Raw genomic sequence first — 22,476 nt, 5'->3', positions numbered from 1 at the left:
GCAATATTACTTATTTTTCTGTTTTTTAGCTTACTACCTTTTTTATTTTTACTTATCTTATTTACTCATTTTACTAAATGTATCTTACTTAATTGTTATTCTTTTAGGCACTGGTGCTAGAAATAGTACTTTTTTTATTTTATACACTTGAACTTGTTGTAATTTTTTTGTATTTTTGAGCAATCTCTGGCACAAGAATTTCCTTCGTGATTAACAAAGTTCTATCTTATCTTATTTGACAGCCCTGATTCAAATGACACTGAAAGCAGCTTGTTCAGTGTGCTGCTCTTTTACCCATGAGCAAAAAGAAGTGGCAGTGATGAGTTAATGAGCAATATGCAATAAAAATGTACAGGGTACAAACTGCATGTTATATTCTGTCCTCTGTATTGGAAATAAAGTTTAGAAGGGAGTAAAAAAAAATAGTTTCCAGCGCGCCAAAGAAAGTCATGCTGACACTACGTCACTTCCGTCTTACAGTGTAGTCGTGTTGTGATTGGACGAGGGTCCTCATGTGGCGCGTGTTTCCCGCGAACAGGACGCTGACTAGCTGTGAGCTAGGTGACGCATGGAGGTTCGGGACAGGATTATCTCAGCAATACTAGTGAAAACAGCCTCTTAAACTCGCACAAACATGGCGAAACAAAGCTCTCTTTTCAATTTCTTCACCAAGTCTCCTCCTCCGGTCTCCAAGAAGAAGACAAATCCGTCTCCGGCCGAGGCGGACCTGCCGTCTTCCGTGGACAAGTCCAGCTCCTCTCCTAAAGAGCAGGCTAAGTCCAGCTCCTCTCCTAAAGAGCAGGCTAAGTCCAGCTCCTCTCCTAAAGAGCAGGCTAAACAGACACCGACACAGCAGCCAAACAAGACCAGCAAAGCTAAACCGAAGAGTAAAGACAAGTCCTCCAAAGGCGGATTCAAGAAGCTGTTTGGAGACAACATCAAGGCTGCAACAACCAAACAGAGGTGAGTTAGTGATGATGATGTTGAGAGAGGTGTAATTGCTGGAGACACGTTGTTGTTGTTTTTTTTCTACTCTGCTGCTAAAGGTAAGTAAGTACCCAAGAAGATGCACTTGTGTGCATTATTATCTGTCCTGCAGACTGTCCTCTTTTGTCCCCCCCATCCCCCCTTTTATATAATATCATCCCTATTGTTAACTCTTACTTGTAGATGTGGAGATGTATTCCAGTTTCATAGACAGTTGAGGAATACCAGTAATAAGAGCTGTTTAAAATTCTGCACATGTGATGACACTCTTAGTTGGGTGAATGTGAGATGCTCATTGATCTGGGTCAGTGTACTGTATGTATGACATAAATATGTCTTTTGTTTTTGTTTTTTTTTCTCCCTTCATTAGCAACACATGCACATTCAGTGCTGGTGCCCTTGTGTGGGCAAAACTGGAGGGACACCCCTGGTGGCCATGCATGGTGGTACCCCAACCTCTGACTGGACTGCAGATGAGGGGCCGCGGTCGGGCCCAACGCATACACGTCCATTTCTTCGATGAACCCACTACCAGAGGATGGGTCAGCACCAAATATATCCGAGAGTACCACGGTTGGCTACAGTTAATCCCTTAATTAATGATAATTATAATCTTGCAGCTGTGACTTTAATGTGTTTTTCTACATGACAGTATTTGCTACAGTTGAATGAGCTCATTTGTACTGTTTTGCAGGCTCTGACAGCAGTGATGCTAAAATAGGAGGGGTGTTCTTCAGCGGCAAACCTGTAATCCGTCGTGCGATGGAGCTCGCTGATGGAGTGATGTTTGACAGCACTGAAAAAAGATTAAAGATGCCTATCTGTATGGATCCGTCTGATGACGAAGAAGAAGAGGATGATGATGATGAAGAAATGGAGGTGACATTGTGATTATAATTGATTACTATGTCAATAATATGGACATAAAAGTCTGTATTTTACTCAGGGCTGTCAAAGTTAATGCGATTATAACATGTTAATGCAAATTCGTTTTGACGCCACTAATTTCTTTAACTCATTAACGCAACTTGCAATTTTTAGGTACAGATAGGTAAGATACAGCATGATATGAAACTATAAAACCTAAGGAATCCATTGGTACCAACCATGTCATACTAGCTAGTTGGGAAGGAGGCGGAATAACGCTCCAAACTTGCGCAAAATTTTGGCGAGGAAAAACTAGCATGGCCATTTTCAAAGGGGTCCCTTGACCTCTGAACTCAAGATTTGTGAATGAAAATGGGTTTTATGGGTACCCACGAGTCTCCCCTTTACAGACATGCCCACTTTATGATAATCACATGCAGTTTGGGGCAAGTCATAGTCAAGTCAGCACACTGACACTCTGACAGCTGTTGTTGCCTGTTGGGCTTGAGCATATTTTTTATCCTGAATGCAGTACCTGTGAGGGTTTCTGGACAATATTTGTCACTGTTTTGTGTTGTTAATTGATTTCTAATAATAATAATAACATGTTTGCATAAAGCACGCATATTTGTCCACTTCCATGTTCATAAGAGTATTAAATACTTGATAAATCTCCCCTTTAAGATACAATTTGGACGGATAAAAAATGTGTTTAATTTGCGATTAACCACAATTAACTACAGACAAACATGCGATTAATCTGGATTAAATATTTTAATCGATTGACAGCCCTAATTTTACTATGATTAATGACAGTTGTCATTGTAATGCCTCTTTTTCCATCACTAGTAATACAGATTGTGTTTCTTATATCTAATGAGGTCAGTAATACAGGTTACATATTTTTATTTTAACCTGTCCTCCTTTGTTTGTTTTTTTCAGATTGACAAGTCAACATCGTCTGATGAAGAAGAGCTCAGTGATGAGGAAGAACAGATAAATGAGAAAGTGAAGCCGTCCAAGGTCAGTCTACGTTCATCCCGTGCTTCAACAGAAAACGGAAATAAAGCCAAGCGCCGGCGCATAATTGTAGCCTCAGACAGTGACGGATCAGATGAGGAATTCAAACCAGAAAAGGCTGCGTCCAGCAGTGAGGATGAGGAGGAAGAAGCAACGGTGAGTAGTGGAGAGGAGAAAGAGGAGAGCACAAATGAGTCGGAAGCAGAAAGCCCCATCAAGCCTGTAAAGCGCAAACGTCCTGAAGAAAAGTCTGATTCTACAAAAGCCAAGATACCTACGACCCCGTCTTTCACACCCAAACGAGCGCCGCCAGCGATTGCAGTCAACACAAAGTCTCGCCTGTCGGCCTTCTCTGCCCCCGACAACTTTGAGAGCCAGGCAAACGGATCAGGCACCGGTGGAGGCGCCACAACTTGGGACCATGAGAAGCTGGAGTGGTGTCAGGACGGCAGGAGGAAAGACGGCCGAAGGCGGCGACAGACAGAAGATGGCTACGATCCCGCCACCCTGTATGTACCAGAAGACTTTCTGAACAGAACCAGTCCTGGTATGCGTCGGTGGTGGCAGCTCAAATCTGAGATGTTTGATACAGTCATCTTCTACAAGGTGGGAAAGTTTTACGAGCTCTACCACATGGATGCTGTGATCGGAGTCAACGAGCTGGGGCTAACATTCATGAAGGGGACCTGGGCACACTCTGGCTTCCCAGAGATCGGCTTTGGGCGTTTCTCAGACGTACTGGTCCAGAAAGGCTACAAGGTGGCTCGTGTGGAGCAGACGGAGACCCCAGAGATGATGGAAGTCCGCTGTAAGAAGATGGCGAAGCCCACAAAGTTTGACCGCGTGGTGAGAAGAGAAGTGTGCCGGATTATCACGCGTGGTACCCAAACCTACAGCGTGTTGGACGGCGCTCCCTCTGAGAGTCAGAGCAAGTTCCTGCTGAGTTTAAAGGAAAAGGCCGAAGAGGAAAGCTCCGGCCGTTGCCGTACCTACGGAGTCTGCTTCGTTGACACCTCCGTGGGTTATTTTCACATCGGTCAGTTCCCAGACGATCGTCACTGTTCGCGACTGCGTACCCTGATAGCACACTTCGCCCCGGCTGAAGTGCTCTTTGAAAAGGGGAACCCGTCTGTTGAAACGCGCAAAATCCTCAAGGCCTCGCTGTCCTCTGCTCTGCAGGAAGGACTTACTGCAGGCACCCAGTTCTGGGATGCTCAAAAGACTCTGAAAACCCTTTCAGAAGAAGATTACTTCAGAGAGATTGCTGACAAGGACCAGGGGACCGGGAACAACTTTCTTCCTGCTCTTCTAAAAAAGATGACCTCTGAGAGCGATTCCCTGTGCCTCACTCCTAAAGAGGGCTATGAGCTGGGCCTGTCAGCGCTGGGTGGATGCATTTCCTACCTGAAGAAATGTCTGGTAGACCAAGAGCTGCTCTCTTTGGCCAACTTTGAAGAATATGTCCCGGTTGATGTTGAGCTGGAGAAAGCTGCCGGACCTGCCAGCTTCTTTGCCCAGACCCGCCAGCGGATGGTCCTCGATGGAGTGACTCTGGCGAACTTGGAAATCTTTCAGAACGGGTCAGGAGGAACAGAAGGGACGCTGCTGGAGCGTTTGGACACCTGCTCTACCCCCTTTGGCAAGAGGCTGCTGAAGCAGTGGCTCTGCGCTCCTCTGTGTAACCCCACGTCCATCAAGGACCGGCTGGATGCAGTGGAAGACCTGATGGCAGCTCAGGCCCAGGCTACTGAGGTTTCAGACCTGCTGAAGAAACTCCCAGATTTGGAGCGTCTACTGAGTAAAATCCACAGCATTGGCACTCCTCTGAAGGGCCAGGATCACCCGGACGGCAGAGCCGTTCTCTACGAGGAGGTCACCTACAGCAAGCGCAAGATAGCAGACTTCCTCTCAGCACTGGAAGGTTTCAAAACTATGCAGGAGATCATCACCGTCCTCGCTCCGGTTTCAGACGAATCTCAATCCGCATTGCTCCGTCAAGTTGTCAGTCTGAAAGGTGAAAAGGACGGCCTCTTTCCCGACCTCTCCGCCGAACTCAGGCGCTGGGAGACCGCCTTCGACCACCAGAAAGCCCGCACCACCGGCGTCATAACCCCTAAAGCCGGCTTCGACCCAGAGTTCGACCAGGCTCTGACTTCGATCAAGAACTGTGAGCGAGAGCTGCAGGATTACCTGGACAGACAGAAGAAGAGAGTCGGCTGTAAAAGCATGTCCTACTGGGGAACTGGGAGAAACCGCTACCAGATGGAGGTGCCCGACAGCGTCTCGGAGAGGAATATACCCGAGGAGTACGAGGTGAAGTCTACAAAGAAAGGCTGGAAGCGTTACGTGACAAAAGAGACCGAACGGCTGTTCTCAGAGCTGCAAGGGTTTGAGGAGAAGAGAGATGCCGCCCTGAAAGACTGCATGAGGAGGCTCTTCTACAACTTTGACAAGAACTACAGAGACTGGAAGACTGGCGTGGAGTGCATGGCAGTGATTGGTAATTACATTTGTGTTATTAAGTATTATTTTTTTTAATGCATGCTTCAATAAAATGCGATGCATTGTCGATTGTCTCGTCCTCACAGTGTAATTTCTTTTTGATGCTTCTGCTGTCTTGGGCTTGTGGAAACGAGTTTGCATCGCAGGTGTCTGCTCTGAATCCACTTCCTGCAGATGTTACAGATATCCATAATATGTATTTAAGATGCCGAACATCAGCAGTCTTAGTGCTTGTTGTTGAAGCCTTGCTGTCATTGAGTAACTACTCCATTATTCCGCTCAGCTGAGTTGACACCAATTAGTTTGTTTTTCAGTTATGGAAATTGTGCGCCGGTGTTTGCTCCTCACAGAGGGAGAGCTAATTGCGTAGTTTTATTACTGATCTCTGGTGCAGTAAGATAATGTGCTCGTAATGTGTTTTCCTGCCATCGCTCAGCCACAGGTTATGTTTGCTTTTTATTTATATCGTTTTTTAAGAGCTGAGCTGCATAATAATCTCTTAAAATACAAAGACAGCAGGTAGCTTATTATCGTTTTTAGAGTTTTTAAAGGATGACTGGTTCAGTGTTTTTTAATCCCTCTTCATTTTTATCACTAATGAATTGTCAATTTGTTTTCAGATGTGCTGCTGGCCTTGTCGCGCTACAGTCAGGGCGGAGACGGACCGATGGCCAGGCCACAGGTGGTGCTCCCTGAGGGCGATGACCAGATGGCGACCTTTCTTGACCTCGTTGGATCCCGCCACCCTTGTGTCACCAAGACCTTTTTTGGAGATGACTTTATCCCCAATGACATCAATATCGGCTGCCCTGGTGGCGGTGAAACGGATGAGGAAAAAGAGCACGCCTCCTGTGTCCTCGTCACGGGACCAAACATGGGTGGAAAGTCCACTCTCATGAGACAGGTGGGTCATTTATGGATATTGACTACAAAACCTTAACAGGAGTAAATTAATAGGCTGGAAGTGATCTGAATTTCACATCCACATTGACAGTTCCGGTCGATTTGAAGTCTCCGTTGGCCCATATTGAGATATTGTGCTGCTCTTTTTGTACAGTGTGGACTCGTGATCATCCTCGCTCAGCTGGGTTGCCATGTTCCCGCCGAGAGCCTGCGCTTCACACCAGTTGACCGTGTCTTCACTCGGCTCGGAGCCTCAGATCGGATCATGGCTGGTAACCTCACGAACTCCTGTAACGTAACAGACAATGTCTTAAGCTTTCACCTCGTGGGCTAATATGTATCATTCTAATATGTCTTCTTTAGGAGAGAGTACCTTCTTCGTGGAGTTAAGTGAGACTGCCAGCATCCTGCACCATGCCACCAAACACTCGCTCGTGCTCCTGGATGAATTAGGTACGTCTTCGTTGTTGATTTATTATTCATAGTAACAGTGAGCATCAGTTGTTTTCAGAGTGTAACCGTTCAGCCGTGAACTGTTTGCAGGAAGGGGCACAGCCACATATGATGGCACAGCGATCGCCAGCGCTGTTGTGAAGGAGCTTGCTGAGAAGATCTGCTGTCGCACCCTCTTTTCTACACACTACCACTCACTGGTGGAGGACTACGCCAACAACCATGCTGTGCGGTTGGGCCACATGGTGAGTACCCGCGATGCAAAAACATGTCTAATACGGCACTGCACAGGCAAGCAGTTACAGTTTTGGAATGTTAAAATGTAAAAAAACATGATTATCTAGGCAAATATCCTCGAAATTTATGTGTGGACAACTTGCTTTCTTATCTGTTATGTCCCTCATTGCTATTCAGTTCCATACAGTCTATTTTCTGATAGTAAAAACCTTTTGGGACAGTGAATAGACTCTTTGCCAAGCCCCGCTCCCCGCTGCTACTCCGTCGAACTGTCAAAGCTACCAGCTTTGAAAGTCACTAACTGCACTCCCTGAATAAATATATATTATCTAATTTTCAGGAAAAACAAAAAAGCAATTTCAGATAGAGCAGACAGAAGGGTCTACAATATGCATTTAGAGGATATATCAGGATTCCTGGTGGGATGTCAAACTGAGGGCTGCAACTAACAATTATTTTCATTATCGATTAATCTGCCTATTATTTTCTCGATTAATCATTTGGTCTATAAAAAGTCAGAAAATAGAGAAAAATGTCCATCCCAATTTTTTTAGTCCAAGGTGATGTCTTTAAATGTCTTGTTTTGTCAGTCCAAAACCCCCAAATATTCAGTAATATTATATATAAAGCCGGTCATCTCCATATTTGAGAGGCTGAAAACAGCTTTTTTGCAAGAAAAAATACTTTAATGATTAATTGATTATCAAAATCCTTGACGATAATTTTTCTGTTTCTATTTGTCTATCTACGGACTAATCGATTAGTCGACCAATCGTTGCAGCTCTAATTCACTGCTACAATCATTACAAAGTTAGCATACCATAGTGCATAGAGCCTGGGAGGTATTGGGTGTATTATTTCATAAAAATAAGTTATTAGTTTTCTCAAAGTAATAATTTGTGTTCAAACTGTGAAGAAACCCTATCTCACTTAGTGTAGTCTCATAGATCACACAATGTTATGTTTAACAGGAAAATATGTATATTATATGTGTAGATATGCCATCAAAATGATTGACTCGTGTGCCCTGGTATTAAATATAATGTCCCTGGTTTTTGTGCCCTTTAGGCGTGCATGGTGGAGAATGAATGTGAGGATCCAAGTCAAGAGACTATCACATTCCTCTACAAGTTCATCACTGGCGCTTGTCCAAAGAGTTACGGCTTCAACGCCGCTCGACTCGCCAACCTGCCGGAGGTGGTCATCCAATCGGGACACAGGAAGGCAAAAGAGTTCGAGAGGAGCACCATCAGCCTCAGACTCTTCAAGTACGTATTAGTATTGGGGTTAAAATATTCTGTAACTGCTGCACCGACATGCAAATTAAGGATTTGAACTTGGTATTGGTAAATGCCAAAGCTTAGTCATCACTATCCCCCCTCCCTCTTCTCTCATCTTGCAGGAAACTCTGCCAGTTTGCTGAAGACGCCACACCGGGCAACACACACTTCTCTTCACTTGTTCAGATGCTCAACACGCTGTAGTTTTGAAAACATGAGTTGTAGTTTTGAAAACATGAGTTGTTCCTGCTGAATGTTTGTTTTTCTCAGCACTTGAAAAAACACTACTGTAATGATCTAATAAAGTTTATTTTTAAAAAATGACAATGTTTCATCTAGGAAATTAAACCCTTTTAATTCACGCTAGCGCCTACATAACGGTTATTGAATACTTCACAATATATTAAGTCTAGATGTTATGATACATGCATACATTTCAGTCTGTATGAGAACCCACAATCACCAGTACACATGAATGGGGAGGAGGGAGAGGGGGGGGGCAATGAAACCATATAGCGCTGTATATAGATACTTGTCTCAGCTTCAGTAGAGTAAAAGCCTTTTAAATTCTCCAGCAACATTAACAAACAAGGAAAAACACATCAAAATTAGCTGTGCTTTCACAAGACTTGTCTCTGTTTTTTTTTAACAAAGTGTCATCTAAAAATAAATTGTGTATCTTAACAGGCCAAGAAGCAGCATGTGTGCCTGTTATTGAAGAGAAAAAGACAGATTCTGATACAGGGTAAGCTGTATATAGATTTTATAATCTATTTAAACTGAAGTCAGTGAGTTTGGCAGTGTACTAAAGAAGGTACAACCATCCAAATGGCCTTTTCCTAACAGATGTATTATAATGCCCTTACCCCAACAAGCAATGTGTTTTTTAATTTGGTAAATAAGAAAAGAGGAGGCTGTATTTCAATTAGAATATCATCTGGCTAAACAAAGTACACCCCCTAAATCGTTATAAAGCTGCAGCCTTGAGTAAAAATGCTCGATTTTTGCCCCACATCTTTCTTCCTCCAAGTTTGGTCTTGCATTACAGTCCTGTACAAACAGAAAATAAACAAAATATGCATAGATTATGTAAAACCGACTGAAATATCACAACTGTTCGGCTCCCTTTACATAGACAAACATTTATGATGCTACTCCAAACAGGAAAAAAAAAAGCAATACAAGTCTGGTGAAAGCACATTTCATCAACATCTATTGTTCGGTATTGCAAAATGTAAATGAGTCAACATTGCTGGAGAAAATGTTTAGTGTTTTCCTCTCTTTTCTCTGATCTCTTTCACAGAAAGAAGTTCGATACTGCGACATGTATAATTACAGCAATTCTAGGGTATAATAACCAAAACAAAAATGAACACATTTAATAAAATAAAGACATTCAAGTACAGTAAGATTTTTGCATGAAAATACAAAACTACACAAAAAGCATTAAAATCAAATCTCAACAGTTGTCTTGAGGAAAAAAAAAAGCTGAAGTGCTAGGTCATTTTTCCCGTACATTATCGTACGAGCACGTCGGTTGCCCAGTGATGGAAGCATTGTTGTATTTGGGGGCCTTTTGCCTCCTCATGAGAAAAGTTGTGCCTGTTCCGGCGGAGCGTCTGTCCACGATGGGTCTGTACATGACTGCAGTATTTCGTTCCTCCGCTTCTTAAAAGCAGGCGAGTCTCTGTGGCTTTTTGTCCGTCTCTCACCGGCTTTCGCTTGCTTGACCAAACCAACACACCCACAAACCCTGAGTCAGCTGCTCTTCGGCTCTCTCCCACTGATGTCATCTTTTTTTTTTTTTTTTTGTTGTCAAATAATTGAAGAAAAAGAAAAATCGAGGCATCCATAATCAGACTTTTTTTCGTAAATTGTCTCCTTTTAGCATATTCATGTCCAAGTCTTTTTCTTTAAAAAGTCACTTTATATGCTCTGTATTTTTAGTTTGGATGTCCTCCTCCTCCTCCACTGCACAACGTAAAGTGTCTTATGTCCATGGAAGCGCAAGAGGACCTCTGGTGATGAGCTCAGTTGTGCTGCAGTGTATTGGACTCTATAGGAGGAGCTGAGTCATACAGTGTGTCTGTGTCGTGAGTCGGCTCGCCGGCTAACGTGCAAGGATTTGACAGCGTCCCCGCACCACAGTCACAGAAGAATCTGCAGGAGGAGAAATAATTATGTTCAGTTAAACTAGGCCAGGGTGCATTTTGTTTTACATCTAAAACCACATCATTCGTTTCTAGTGAAATGGGGTCAACAACACTGACCTATCGTGTCTGATGAACTCCACGTCGTGTCCTTGGTGACACTTCTTGATGCAGTTCACACAGATGGCGTTGCGGTCTGTTGTGTTACAGGTGTGACACCTGTGGGGGAACCAAAATTGTGTTTGTTAATCACAAATCGGATAAACAATGAGTCACCTGGATTGCGAGTATAAACAGAAATTACCTGTAAAAATCGTGCATTGGGTAGCTGGTGTAACTTGAAATCTTGTACAGGCACTGACCTCTGCTCACAGCCTTTTCAATGGCATCTTGATTGTTCATTATTTTATTATCTGGAGGAAAGAAAGCAAAAAAAAAAAGAAATTGGTACATTTTGGTGTTTTAACAGGCGATTCAAGAAAATGTGTTCTTAGTGACCAAGAGAGTACCTTTCATTGTAACATTGACACCAGATGCAAGAAACAATCCCCCAAAGCGATTGTTGAAGATCTGATTGCCCTCTAGGGTCGCTGTGGCATGATTGGTGATCTCAATACCTAGCAGTAAAAAAAGACAGTTCACATTACAGAACTCCTAGTTCCCATTAGCGAGGCATACTGTACCTCATTAAGAATTGTTTGTAAGAATGACAGATTACAGCCTGTGTGCAGGTGTTACCCACCTGCTGCGAAGCCGTCAAATATCCTGTTTTTCCGCAGTACGGGGTGGCTGTTGGTGCTAATGAGGACTCCTGCTTGGGCATTTCTGAAGATGTCGTTTTCCTCTAACAAACCTGAAGACAGAAAACAGACCGTCAGACCTACAAACCACTGACATGAAAATCAAACTGTACAAATGTCTTAGAGATATAAAGTGCGTAGCTGAAATTATGTTAATCTACCGAACAATTCAAAGCTGTATTTTCCGTAGATTATAAACAAATCAACTCTCTAGCCAACTGAACTCCAGAAAGATCCTTGCATGCTAGACCTCTAGCAGCACTAAAGAGCTGTCTTTCTATGAGGGAGTCTGTTTTGTTTGTCTCACAATTAGGTTTAGTGAGAAACAATGAATATAAACATAACTTTTGTTTGTTTACAATAACCCCCCCCCCCCCACACAATGTGATCAGTATCCCCTCATTTTCAAACAATAAATTGATTAGTGACCTCTTCCTCCGTTGAATATACAGATCCCGCCGTCTCTCCCATCGTGGATCTTATTCCTCCGCAGAGTGGGGTTGCTGTCCGTCTTGATCCACACTCCTGCCATAGCGTTGTCAAAGATCTCATTGTCCTCAATGAAACCCAGGCCTGAAAAACACATTCATGTTTCATTATTAGGGCAACAGGGAAGAACTGTTGTCACTGTATATTAACAATAAGTACCTGTAAAATCAAACAGAAAAGACTCCTCTGCTTCTCACCTGAGTTGTAAACCAAGATGCCTCCATTCTGGCCTCCCCAGATCTTGTTCCGCCTGATCTTGGGATTGCTGCCAGTCCTGTCAAAAAAATAGGGGCACACAAGGACAGCTGATCCACTGCCTCACTGCTAAATGCTCTTCCTAGTGAAGTATTGTAGTGAATATTTCCATATTGTCATTTTCCACAAACCTAATTTGAACTCCGGAGTACATATGATTGTAGATATCATTGTCTTCCAGCACGCCATGGCCATTGTCATAGAAGTAGACCCCAACCTGTTTAAATGAAAATATATATTAGCTCATTTATTCCTGGTATTAAAATGCACTTTATGATTGTGTTTCAATATGACGGAGCTACCCACATGAGATTATAGAACAATTTGCAATGTGTGATCACATATGGCATCAGAAATATGACATAAATATGCCAGTGCAACTACATCACATCAGCTAACAGCATAGATCTCAAGAAGGTGTATGTGGGAGTTTGTCACTTTACATTTATTCCGCATCATTCAACTTGTAACTAGCCTGTATAATCGTACCTGCTTCCCGCTGTGTATCCTGTTCCTCCTCAGTACTGGCGTACTGCCCGTTGTCACCCACACTCCTGCCAGCGTGTTGCTGTACACCTCGTTCTCCTCGATGACGCCTTGTCCTTTTTCATGCTGTGTGATGATACAAACCCACCATGCATCAATGCTATGTTTACGAATTATAAGAAAGCTGAAGAAGTGAAAACAGTCCAAAATATAAAGACTGTTATAGAAAAACATGTTGCTGGTGTAATTCATGGGTTTATATTCACCACGTATATGCCGCCATGCTGGCCATCGTGGATCTTGTTGTGTCGGACAATAGGGCAACTGTTTGTCCTGATCTGGATGCCTGCCAGGGCGTTACCGTAGATGTCGTTTCCCTCAATGAGGCCTCGGCCATCACCGAAAATATAAACGCCACCTTGGTTGCCATTGAAAATAGCATTGCCCCTGTATTTGGACAAAACAACTCATTTTAGAGCATGGTACAACTTTTAATTTCGTATTTGACCTTTGACAGTCAGGCCACACACCTTATTGTGGGGTCGCTGTTAGAGGTGATCCACACCCCGGCAAAGTTATTTGCATAGATCTTGTTTTCTATGAACTGGCCGCGGCCCTTTTCGTGCACGTAGATGCCCCCCGTCTGACCGTGATGGATCTCACAGCGAACCACCGTTGGATTGGCGTACGCCTTCACCTCGAAGCCGGCTATGCGGTTCCTATGGATGTTACAGCTCTCAAAGTAACCCTGGAAACGGAGAAATACAACATTACTGTATGTCCCATCAAAATACTTTTCAGTCCATGAGCAGCAACTAAATAAGAACATTGTGTAACCAACCCTTTACACTTCCACAATAACTACACCGCTGCTTTGTTACTATACACTGTAGAATCTTACTTTAATGAGGGTACTTGAGCTCACATATACACATGAGAGCATCATACAGCCGTGGCACTGCAGTGACAGTCAAACAGTGTTTTTAACACAAACCAAACACCAGTCAGTTGTATCTTACCATTCCGTGGTCGAATGTAAAAACGCCGACGTCTCTGCCGTGGTGGATGTGATTCCGTCTGATGATTGGGTTGCCATGGTTTTTAACCCAGATCCCAGCCAGAGCGTTGTTTGAGATCTCATTGTCTTCGTATATTCCCTGAACAATAAACAACATTGATTAAGTTAAAGACTTTGAACATTTTCATATCATACTATTATTTAACCTCACATGTAAAAGGCTAGTTTCTTTAGACTGGGACTGTTCATGAAACCAGCCAGGAGTAGGAGAATTGAGAAAGATGGGCTCTGCTGCTGTTGCTCAATTAGTTATTTGTGAAGTACAATAACACAGATGCTGACATATGCCTTCAAGTCTTAATGTAATACTTTGCAACATGGGGTGAAATGTTTGTCTTACCTGTGCATGGTCCGTGATGTAAAGACCAACATTTTCACAGTCGCTAATGTTGCAGTGCTTGATCGTTGGACAAGCACCCTGGCCGCTGACACAGACAGCTGACCCCACTGAAACGAGCACGATAAAGATGCATTAGTGCACAGATATCCATGTCAAAATATACAACAAAAACAATCTCTGCCCTTACAATGGAGTGTCTATTTGCAACATAAATGTATGTAGCACAGGTTCTTCTTAACTATCCCAATAATCATCTCACAACCCCTCTCATTTATTTTGTGACCCCCCTTTGTGGGTTGGGAACCACTGAAGTAGACCGGCTTACCCGTGCACGTGCTGCGTATGATGCAGTGGTCGATGATGGGGCTGCAGTTGACTGTAATCTCCAAGCAGTGGTGTGCATTGTGGTGCTGGGCGGATTTGTCATCAGGATTGAACTGCAGCAGAGACAAAAACAGTTCTAAACAATTAACAATTGCTTTCACACATTCGAGTGAGTGTGCATATAAACTATTTAGGTTGTTTAAAAAAGATTGTGGATGTACAGTATTGTACATGTGGCCTGTATAAACACAGAAAAAAAGAGAGAAACAGAAATCTCACCCTAATGGTCATGTATCCAACATAAGCATCTTCTGAGCCCTCCATGAATACAAACGTAGAGTCTCTGGTGTTCTCAATGATGACTTTCTCTGCTACTTTTCCAGGAGCTGCAAAATAATCCGAAAATTAGAAACAAGACAAAACAAATACACAATAAAACTGTGACAACGACTTCACACACACACGTACCAGCTCCGATCATTGTGATGGGCGACTCGATGTAGATCCACTCATCTGTGTAAATACCGGAGTGGACGAATATCAGGCCGTCAAAGTGAGGCTCCTGACCCCCTCCGAGAGCATCCTCAATGGTGTCATAGTACTGGAGAAAGACGTCACACGTGAGGTTAAACGACTGGAGCGTTAAAGTGGGAAAAAAAATGAGGGAAACAGTTTACTTACAAACATGTTATCTCTCCCTTTGTATCTGGCAGGATTACTGTAGAAGTGTTCTGCAAAGCCCGGCTTCACGTGTGCTCCTTTATACTGTAAAAAAACATCCACATAATTATTCACACAGCAACAATTTTAGACAACAAAGACACTGCACGGACAATGCATTTTAGGCGAGATGGGGAAATCATCGCTAGAAAAATGCCTGAGACAATTTAGATTTTTGATCCTAAAAGGTCAATATATCGCAAAGGAATACAATTTAAAAACATAGTTCTCTTCTGTCCCCTGCATACTGAATGTCACTATTATGGCCCGTGGTGTTGCCCTTTCACATGACATTAGCTGTCTGTACACAGGAGGGTTTAAAGTCGCACTGAAGCAACTTTTGGCTATAAAAATGCCAATGTAAAGATTAAAAGAAAGCAGCGTGGATCTCGTCTCCTCAACACTGTATGTACAAGCAACCTATGCTTAATGGTACCTCAACTCAGCAATTCATTTTAACATCAGTAGCTTTCAAAGCACAGTCTCTAGGAAGGTTTTAGTAACCATAAAGAGTAGTGCGGTGCCAGTGTCTCATTTGCTTCATAATAAAATATAAAGATGTGTTGATATGTTGTGAATCATTAAGCCCACAGGAGGTTCCATACCAGCTGCTGAAAACTTTCCTTCCACGGGTTTGGCTGCTCGTACTCTTCTGGGTTTATCTGGTAGAACTTCCCTGCCTCGGGGTGCATCATGGGGCGCGTGTATTCAAACACTTCCATGTACAGCCTTTTCCTGAAATATGAAGGTAAAATGACAATTAACACCACCCTCCTCTCATTTGAATAACAATTTCTCAGTCTACAAGCTCAGTAAAATCACATTTTTTGTGATGTTTTGTACAAACTTGTTGATTAACTTAAAATGAAACAAAAAAAGTCAAAGGTCATGTCCACACTAGGGGCCGTGAGGTCGAGACAGTTGACAGTTTCAACATGTTCACAGTGAAATGACTATGATAGGCTTGTTTTGACTGTCTGTAATGTTTTTTGGATTGTAAAAACTACTGACTGATTAATTTTCTTTAAACTCTTGCATCAAGAAGTCACTCAGCTTACAGTTGTAAAATTCTCTACTAATGCTCTACTAATATTGATATTTGAGAATCAAATATATTAAGTGCTGTTTGTTTTGTATATCATGGTGATTTCACACAATAGCCTGCATTGGCAGTGACAACAATACAAGTTATTTTGATATATTAAGAAATAAACAATTATTTCAAAGCGTAATTTATGACATGTGCCCTACTGACAATTTGACAAGAGCTTTTGTTATTAGACATGCTGTCAAAATTGTTCCTGATCAAGGCAAACAATCAGCATACTTCCTTCTTGATTTAGCTTTCGAATTTGTGTAACCATTTCAAATCAGATGCACAACACAATCAATCAAAGGCAAATTAAAGGCACTATCAAGTCAAAATAAATTGTAGCTATGGGACTGTTATTGTAACTGCCTTCAGATCATTTGAAATACGTATTGATTGAAACATTTATAAGATACAAACGTTAAAGCTGCTGTTAAACCATCTATTAAACACAGACACACAAAGGAGCAGGACAAATAACACAGGACACTGGGTAAGAGGAAACCCAACACCAACAAGTCTCACCAGAGGATGGGGTCATTGGCCAGCTCACTGAAGCGCTTGCACACACACGCTGCGCGGCACAAGTCCTGCTCCAACAGGTACGAGAAGATCTTTAGCACCACCTCGTCTGGAAGCTTCTCCTGCAAATACTGCTCTGCTGGAGCTGCTGGGAGGAGGACGGCCGTGGAATTAGAATCAAATATTTTCAGAGGACGGGGGTTTGGTGTGGGGTTAGACAACAACAGCCATACGAGCATATTTATAGCTAGATCACACAGGGAACCCAAACTATGTCTCGAGTCACAATAGCAAAAGATTTCTGCAGAAATTAAGACTACTTCGAAATATTAAAAACACATAACAATCTGAATTGCCCTAGCATTTTCCCAACACATTGTTAAAAAAAAAATCAGGGCTAAAATATATAAACAAGGCTGCAAGTACAATCATTATCAATCATGTTTATGAACTGGACCGATTTGTTTATCATACATTAACAGAACAAAAAGCTACTATTTGTGGGGATTTTTGTATCTAATTTTTTTTTTTAAATGGGAAGAAGATGAAACAAAAAGATGTATTGTGTAGATAAATGTCATATTTGCTATTAGGCAGTAATTTTGGTTTGAAAACAGATCATGTGGAGCTACTGTGAGCACAACATGAGGCATTCACTTGGACACCACAAAGCCATGTATGATGAGTGGAAAGCACGAACCAAATGCCATCAAGACAAACATCTATTTCGGATGCTTTGGCAAGAACTGCGCTGTACGAGAAAGACTCCAAACACCACAAATAACAGACTATAATTTCCGCTTTGTGAAACTCATGGTGCTACTTCATGTCTTTACCAACGAGGCTTTTAAAGAGATGATCTGAACTCTTTGTCACCTCTTAAATAGTGTGTTCCTAATTACCTGGTAAATCTTGACACTTTCCTGAAACTCTGGGGCGTTTAGGTCGGTGTCCAAAGTTTTCTGTGGTTGAAGTGGAAGCACCCTGTAGATAAAAAAAACAAAGTCAGGGAAGACATTTAAACATTAATTATTGTGTTTTGTTATAATAAAATCTTTATCTTTTAGACATTTATACTATCTTTTAAGGACTCCTGATATATGTACCTCCATGTTTGTCTTTGTCGGACACACTGTTCTCTTGGGTAGAGACTTTCTTCTAAGTTGGTAGGGACTGTTCTGAGCTCCTGGACCGGATTCTTCTGCGACCATATCTGCAGGAACGTCCTCATCTGCAAATGATAGAGAAGGAAAAAAAGTTTACTTACAAAGCTATTAATTAAACCAATCCAAAATATTGTATGATATGCAACAGAAGGATATAAAAAACAAAATGTATTTTAGACGTGTTGTCAACAACATATACATGATGTAGCATTTCAAATATGCTTATTAAAAAACTGAATCAGTAACTGGATATTCCTGGGCTATCACTAGTAAGCACTATGACTAAATACACAGTGTGTATTCACTTGTTGTCCTGTGTGGTATTATCTCTGCTGTAGAGCCCATGAAGCATAGCTTGATTTGAAATAATGGACATTTTCCTTGCATGTACGTTTCAGATATTTGCTTGGAACAACAAACATGAATTCAAACCATCAACTTATTGTGTTGACCATAGATTAGATGTTGAGCTTTCAAACACAAATGTATCAGTAATAAACAATACATTGAAACAACGCATTACCAGAGGCAATTGTTTAAACAGTCAACAGGTCACAGGACAAAACCCAGAAATAACAAAAGCAGGTTTGTTCATTACCTGCTCTGTATGCTGCAAATTGATTACAGATCCTATCAAGACGGGATTCAATCAACAGAACAACAATACAACCTGAGCTAAGCCAGACTATCTATTTATAAGGCTATTCACCATGGCATGATGAGTTGATAGCTACCCCAGATGGGAGATGCAAACTCTCTGTCTTCTTGTTGCTCTGGTTGCAAGGGATGACTCTCCCCGGCTACTAGGCCAGTAACCACTACAAACACCGTCTGTGTAACAAACTGGGGCCAGTTAAAGCAACTTCTCTGTAGTTGTAAAAAAAGAAATTATGTATATTTTCTCCTGCAGCAAATATACACTGTATGATGGGCAAAGATACTGTTGTTAATCTGTCACTATAATTAATTCATTTAATGTCACCTTAAAATGACAACTGAGCTATGCTGTGGACATCATGACTGAATACATGAATTGAGACAAGGAGAAGCACTAGAAGAAAACATAAGTCATTATTAGGATGTTAGTTTTTATGTTTACAATCATTAATGTGAGAAACAACAATCCTCTGCTGCTGATTGCCATTCAATTGATGCTGTGAGATCCAACATCACAACATGTTAACCATTAATGTAACTGATCAAGTGTCCCTCAGATTTGAGATGGCACCTATGATTGCAGAGCATCCCTAGCTAATGTTTACTTTGAGACATTGCAGTCAATATTCACTTTAACATTACACCGTCTGTGTAACAAACTGGGGCCAGTTAAAGCAACTTCTCTGTAGTTGTAAACAGAAATTATGTATATTTTCTCCTGCAGCAAATATACACTGTGTATGATGCAAAAATGGGCAAAGATACTGTTGTTAATCTGTCAGTATAATTTATTAAGTTAATGTCACCTTTAAAATGACAACTGAGCTATGCTGTGGACATCATGACTGAATACATGAATTGAGACAAGGAGAAGCACTAGAAGAAAACATAAGTCATTATTAGGATGTTTGTTTATATGTTAAATTAATAAAGGACACCACACAACCCCACAACAGCCTGTTCTCCCTCCTGCCCTCTGGTAGAAGATACAGGACCCCCAGGACTCTCACCAGCAGACTGACGAACAGTTTTTCCCCCCAGGTCATCAGAGTTTTAAATAGATAACTCATACGACACCTTCTCACACAAAAATATATCTTATACTGTATATGTTCTTAATGTATATGTTCTTAATAAGCCTGTATGTATTCTTAATATGCCCTTGTACAAAGTATTTCCTTTTATAATTGTAAAATAACTTATTATTTTAATGGAGCTTCCCAGCAAAAAGCATTTCACACGATTGTACCTGTATAACCAGCGTGACAATAAACATCTTGAATCTTGAATGTTTACAATCATTAGTGTGAGAAACAACAAGAGTTAATCCTCTGCTGCTGATTGCCATTCAATTGAGATGCTGTGAGCTCCAACATCACATCATGTCAGCAAACATTAATGTTACTGATCATCAGTGTCCCTCAGATTTGAGATGGCACATATGATTGCAGAGCATCCCCTAGCTAATGTTTACTTTGAGACATTGCAGTCAATATTCACTTTAACATTACACTCTCTGTGTAACAAACTAGGCCAGTTAAAGCAACTTCTCTGTAGTTGTAAACAGCAAATATACACTGTATGATGCAAAAATGGGCAAAGATACTGTTGTTAATCTGTCACTATAATTTATTCATTTAATGTCACCTTAAAATGACAACTGAGCTATGCTGTGGACATCATGACTGAATACATGAATTGAGACAAGGAGAAGCTCTAGAAGATTGTTAGTTTTTATGTTTACAATCATTAGTGTGAGAAACAACAAGAGTTAATCCTCTGCTGCTGATTGCCATTCAATTGAGATGCTGTGAGATCCAACATCACATCATGTCAGCAAACATTAATGTTACTGATCATCAGTGTCCCTCAGATTTGAGATGGCACCTATGATTGCAGAGCATCCCCTAGCTGATGTTTACTTTGAGACATTGCAATCAATATTCACTTTAACATGACACTCTCTGTGTTACAAACTAGCCCAGTTAAAGCAACTTCTCTGTAGTCGTAAACAGCAAATATACACTGTATGATGCAAAAATGGGCAAAGATACTGTTGTTAATCTGTCACTTTAATTTATTCATTTAATGTCACCTTAAAATGACAACTGAGCTATGCTGTGGACATCATGACTGAATACATGAATTGAGACAAGGAGAAGCTCTAGAAGATTGTTAGTTTTTATGTTTACAATCATTAGTGTGAGAAACAACAAGAGTTAATCCTCTGCTGCTGATTGCCATTCAATTGAGATGCTGTGAGCTCCAACATCACATCATGTCAGCAAACATTAATGTTACTGATCATCAGTGTCCCTCAGATTTGAGATGGCACCTATGATTGCAGAGCATCCCCTAGCCAATGTTTACTTTGAGACATTGCAGTCAATATTCACTTTAACATTACACTCTCTGTGTAACAAACTAGGCCAGTTAAAGCAACTTCTCTGTAGTTGTAAACAGCAAATATACACTGTATGATGCAAAAATGAGCTGTTGTTAATCTGTCACTATAATTAATTCATTTAATGTCACCTTAAAATGACAACTGAGCTATGCTGTGGACATCATGACTGAATACATGAATTGAGACAAGGAGAAGCACTAAAAGATTGTTAGTTTTTATGTTTACAATCATTAGTGTGAGAATCCTCTGCTGCTGATTGCCATTCAACTGATGCTGTGAGATCACAACATGTCACCAACCATTAAATGTTACTGATCAGTGTCCCTCAGATGGACATCATGACTGGTCCCCTCATATTGAGCATCCCCTAGCCAATGTTTACATTGAGACACTGCAGTCAATATGCACTCACATTCACATGACACACAGCTGTACGGTAGAAAACAAACCACTGAATAGTAACATGCCACGTTACATTAATATGATATCCACACATTGACACTTTAGAAAAGGCTGTGAGGAGCTGTGGACTTGTTTTTAACCAGAGATAACAACCCAACCATGCTAATAATAACAGCTCTGTGCTAGCACCAGGCAGCTTTGTGTGTCTCCTCCTTCCTTCCTTCAGGTTTGTCACCCACGAATAAAACCAACTAGTATCTATTACTTATCATTTTCACCACTAATGTATTGTTAGCTGCCAACACAACAAAACCCAGCACTTATATGAGATCAGAAAAGCGAAATTTGGGGACAAAAAACAAGCAAAAAAAAACAAAAGCGCGGCCTTGTGTGCTAGCTACAAACACAGAAGCCTCGGTGTTTCCTGACAACAAGCCGTTCATACTCCTGTAAGCTCACCGCTGTTTTAACACAACCAACCTGGACTACACACGTGACATAAACAACACAACCCAAGCTTATAACATATAACATATAACATATAACATATAATATGTCTGACTGTGCCGTTTCCCGTGATGCTAACGTTAGCTTAGCGTAATGCTACCGTTAGCTCCGCGTTAGCTTAGCATTAGCTACCTCTTTCCTGGTGGTTCCTCTCCGGCTGTACCGGGCGCGGCCTGGAGACTCGCCTGGGTCTTCTGCTAACGTTGCTGGCTCTGACGGAGTTCATTTGGGGGTGTTGTTAATCGTGGAAGAAATGTCGAGAAGAGGCGAGTCTAAGCACTTTCAGTCAGCTATGTGGTTTTCTCCAGCTTTATTGCACGATCTGCCATCTTTTAGACCGTGGCACCTGGAGGAGGAAGACGGAGAAGAAGGAGGAGGAAAACAGCACCGTGTATCTGGCTGTGTGTGTGTGTGTGTTATTCCCGTTCCTCCCGGTTCCTCCGCACTGGTGTTACGTCTAGTCCCGTTCTGCTGGAGCAGGAGGAGCCATAGCAGAGAGGCCTCTCAGTCACATCACATGGGAGAGGCACGTCTCTACCGGCGGGCTATTCAACCACTCAACACTGATTGTGTTTGGTTTCTCTCAGGAGGTCAAACCATTCATCCATCAGGGAACCTGCTGCAATCTAGCAGACATTTAGGCTGCGTATTGGAGCTGAGGGCAATCCTGTTTTAGGGCTGTGTGTTGACAAGACTCTGGCAATTCATTTATTTAAAAAGGATCCCCATTAGATCATAATCAGAATCAGAAAGGTGTTTATTGCCAGGTGTAAGAGGTATACACTAGGAATTTTCTTTGGTTTTTGTTGGTGCAAGTCAGACAGTATAATAACA

The 22,476-nt window shown here is 41.7% G+C and overlaps 2 protein-coding genes across 4 annotated transcripts; one reads left to right on the top strand and one right to left on the bottom strand.

Annotated features, from left to right (window-relative positions):
* Positions 1-479: 479 nt before the first annotated feature.
* Positions 480-8,573, top strand: msh6 (mutS homolog 6 (E. coli)). Its single transcript, XM_037781861.1, has 10 exons — positions 480-963; positions 1,358-1,560; positions 1,682-1,866; positions 2,797-5,374; positions 5,997-6,280; positions 6,434-6,551; positions 6,643-6,732; positions 6,823-6,977; positions 8,038-8,237; positions 8,372-8,573. The coding sequence occupies exons 1-10, from the start codon at positions 635-637 to the stop codon at positions 8,451-8,453; spliced, it is 4,224 nt and encodes a 1,407-aa protein (XP_037637789.1). The 5' UTR covers positions 480-634; the 3' UTR covers positions 8,454-8,573.
* Positions 8,574-8,585: 12 nt separating this feature from the next.
* Positions 8,586-22,202, bottom strand: fbxo11a (F-box protein 11a). Of its 3 annotated transcripts, none has more exons than XR_005208487.1 (22): positions 21,775-22,202; positions 17,610-17,734; positions 17,406-17,487; positions 16,507-16,651; positions 15,497-15,626; positions 14,853-14,936; positions 14,640-14,772; positions 14,451-14,557; positions 14,173-14,284; positions 13,848-13,954; positions 13,449-13,586; positions 12,960-13,177; positions 12,696-12,876; positions 12,433-12,555; positions 12,075-12,160; positions 11,886-11,962; positions 11,629-11,772; positions 11,142-11,252; positions 10,909-11,016; positions 10,762-10,812; positions 10,520-10,618; positions 8,586-10,409 (listed from the first exon to the last, which is right to left on the bottom strand). XR_005208487.1 is itself a non-coding variant. In XM_037781862.1 (22 exons), exons 1-22 carry the CDS (start codon positions 21,866-21,868, stop codon positions 10,280-10,282), a joined length of 2,643 nt encoding a protein of 880 aa, XP_037637790.1. In that variant the 5' UTR covers positions 21,869-22,199; the 3' UTR covers positions 8,586-10,279. The 3 variants fall into 3 exon arrangements, 2 of the variants coding, with proteins under 2 accessions (XP_037637790.1, XP_037637791.1); XM_037781862.1 differs by having other exon boundaries at positions 10,704-10,812; positions 21,775-22,199; XM_037781863.1 differs by having other exon boundaries at positions 10,704-10,812; positions 16,507-16,648; positions 21,775-22,198.
* Positions 22,203-22,476: the final 274 nt, after the last annotated feature.

The sequence above is a fragment of the Sebastes umbrosus genome, chromosome 10 (genome assembly GCF_015220745.1).
Source record: "Sebastes umbrosus isolate fSebUmb1 chromosome 10, fSebUmb1.pri, whole genome shotgun sequence".
NCBI lineage: Eukaryota > Metazoa > Chordata > Actinopteri > Perciformes > Sebastidae > Sebastes > Sebastes umbrosus.
Note: the sequence above shows the minus strand (reverse complement) of the source record. Positions and strands in the feature narration are given on the sequence as shown.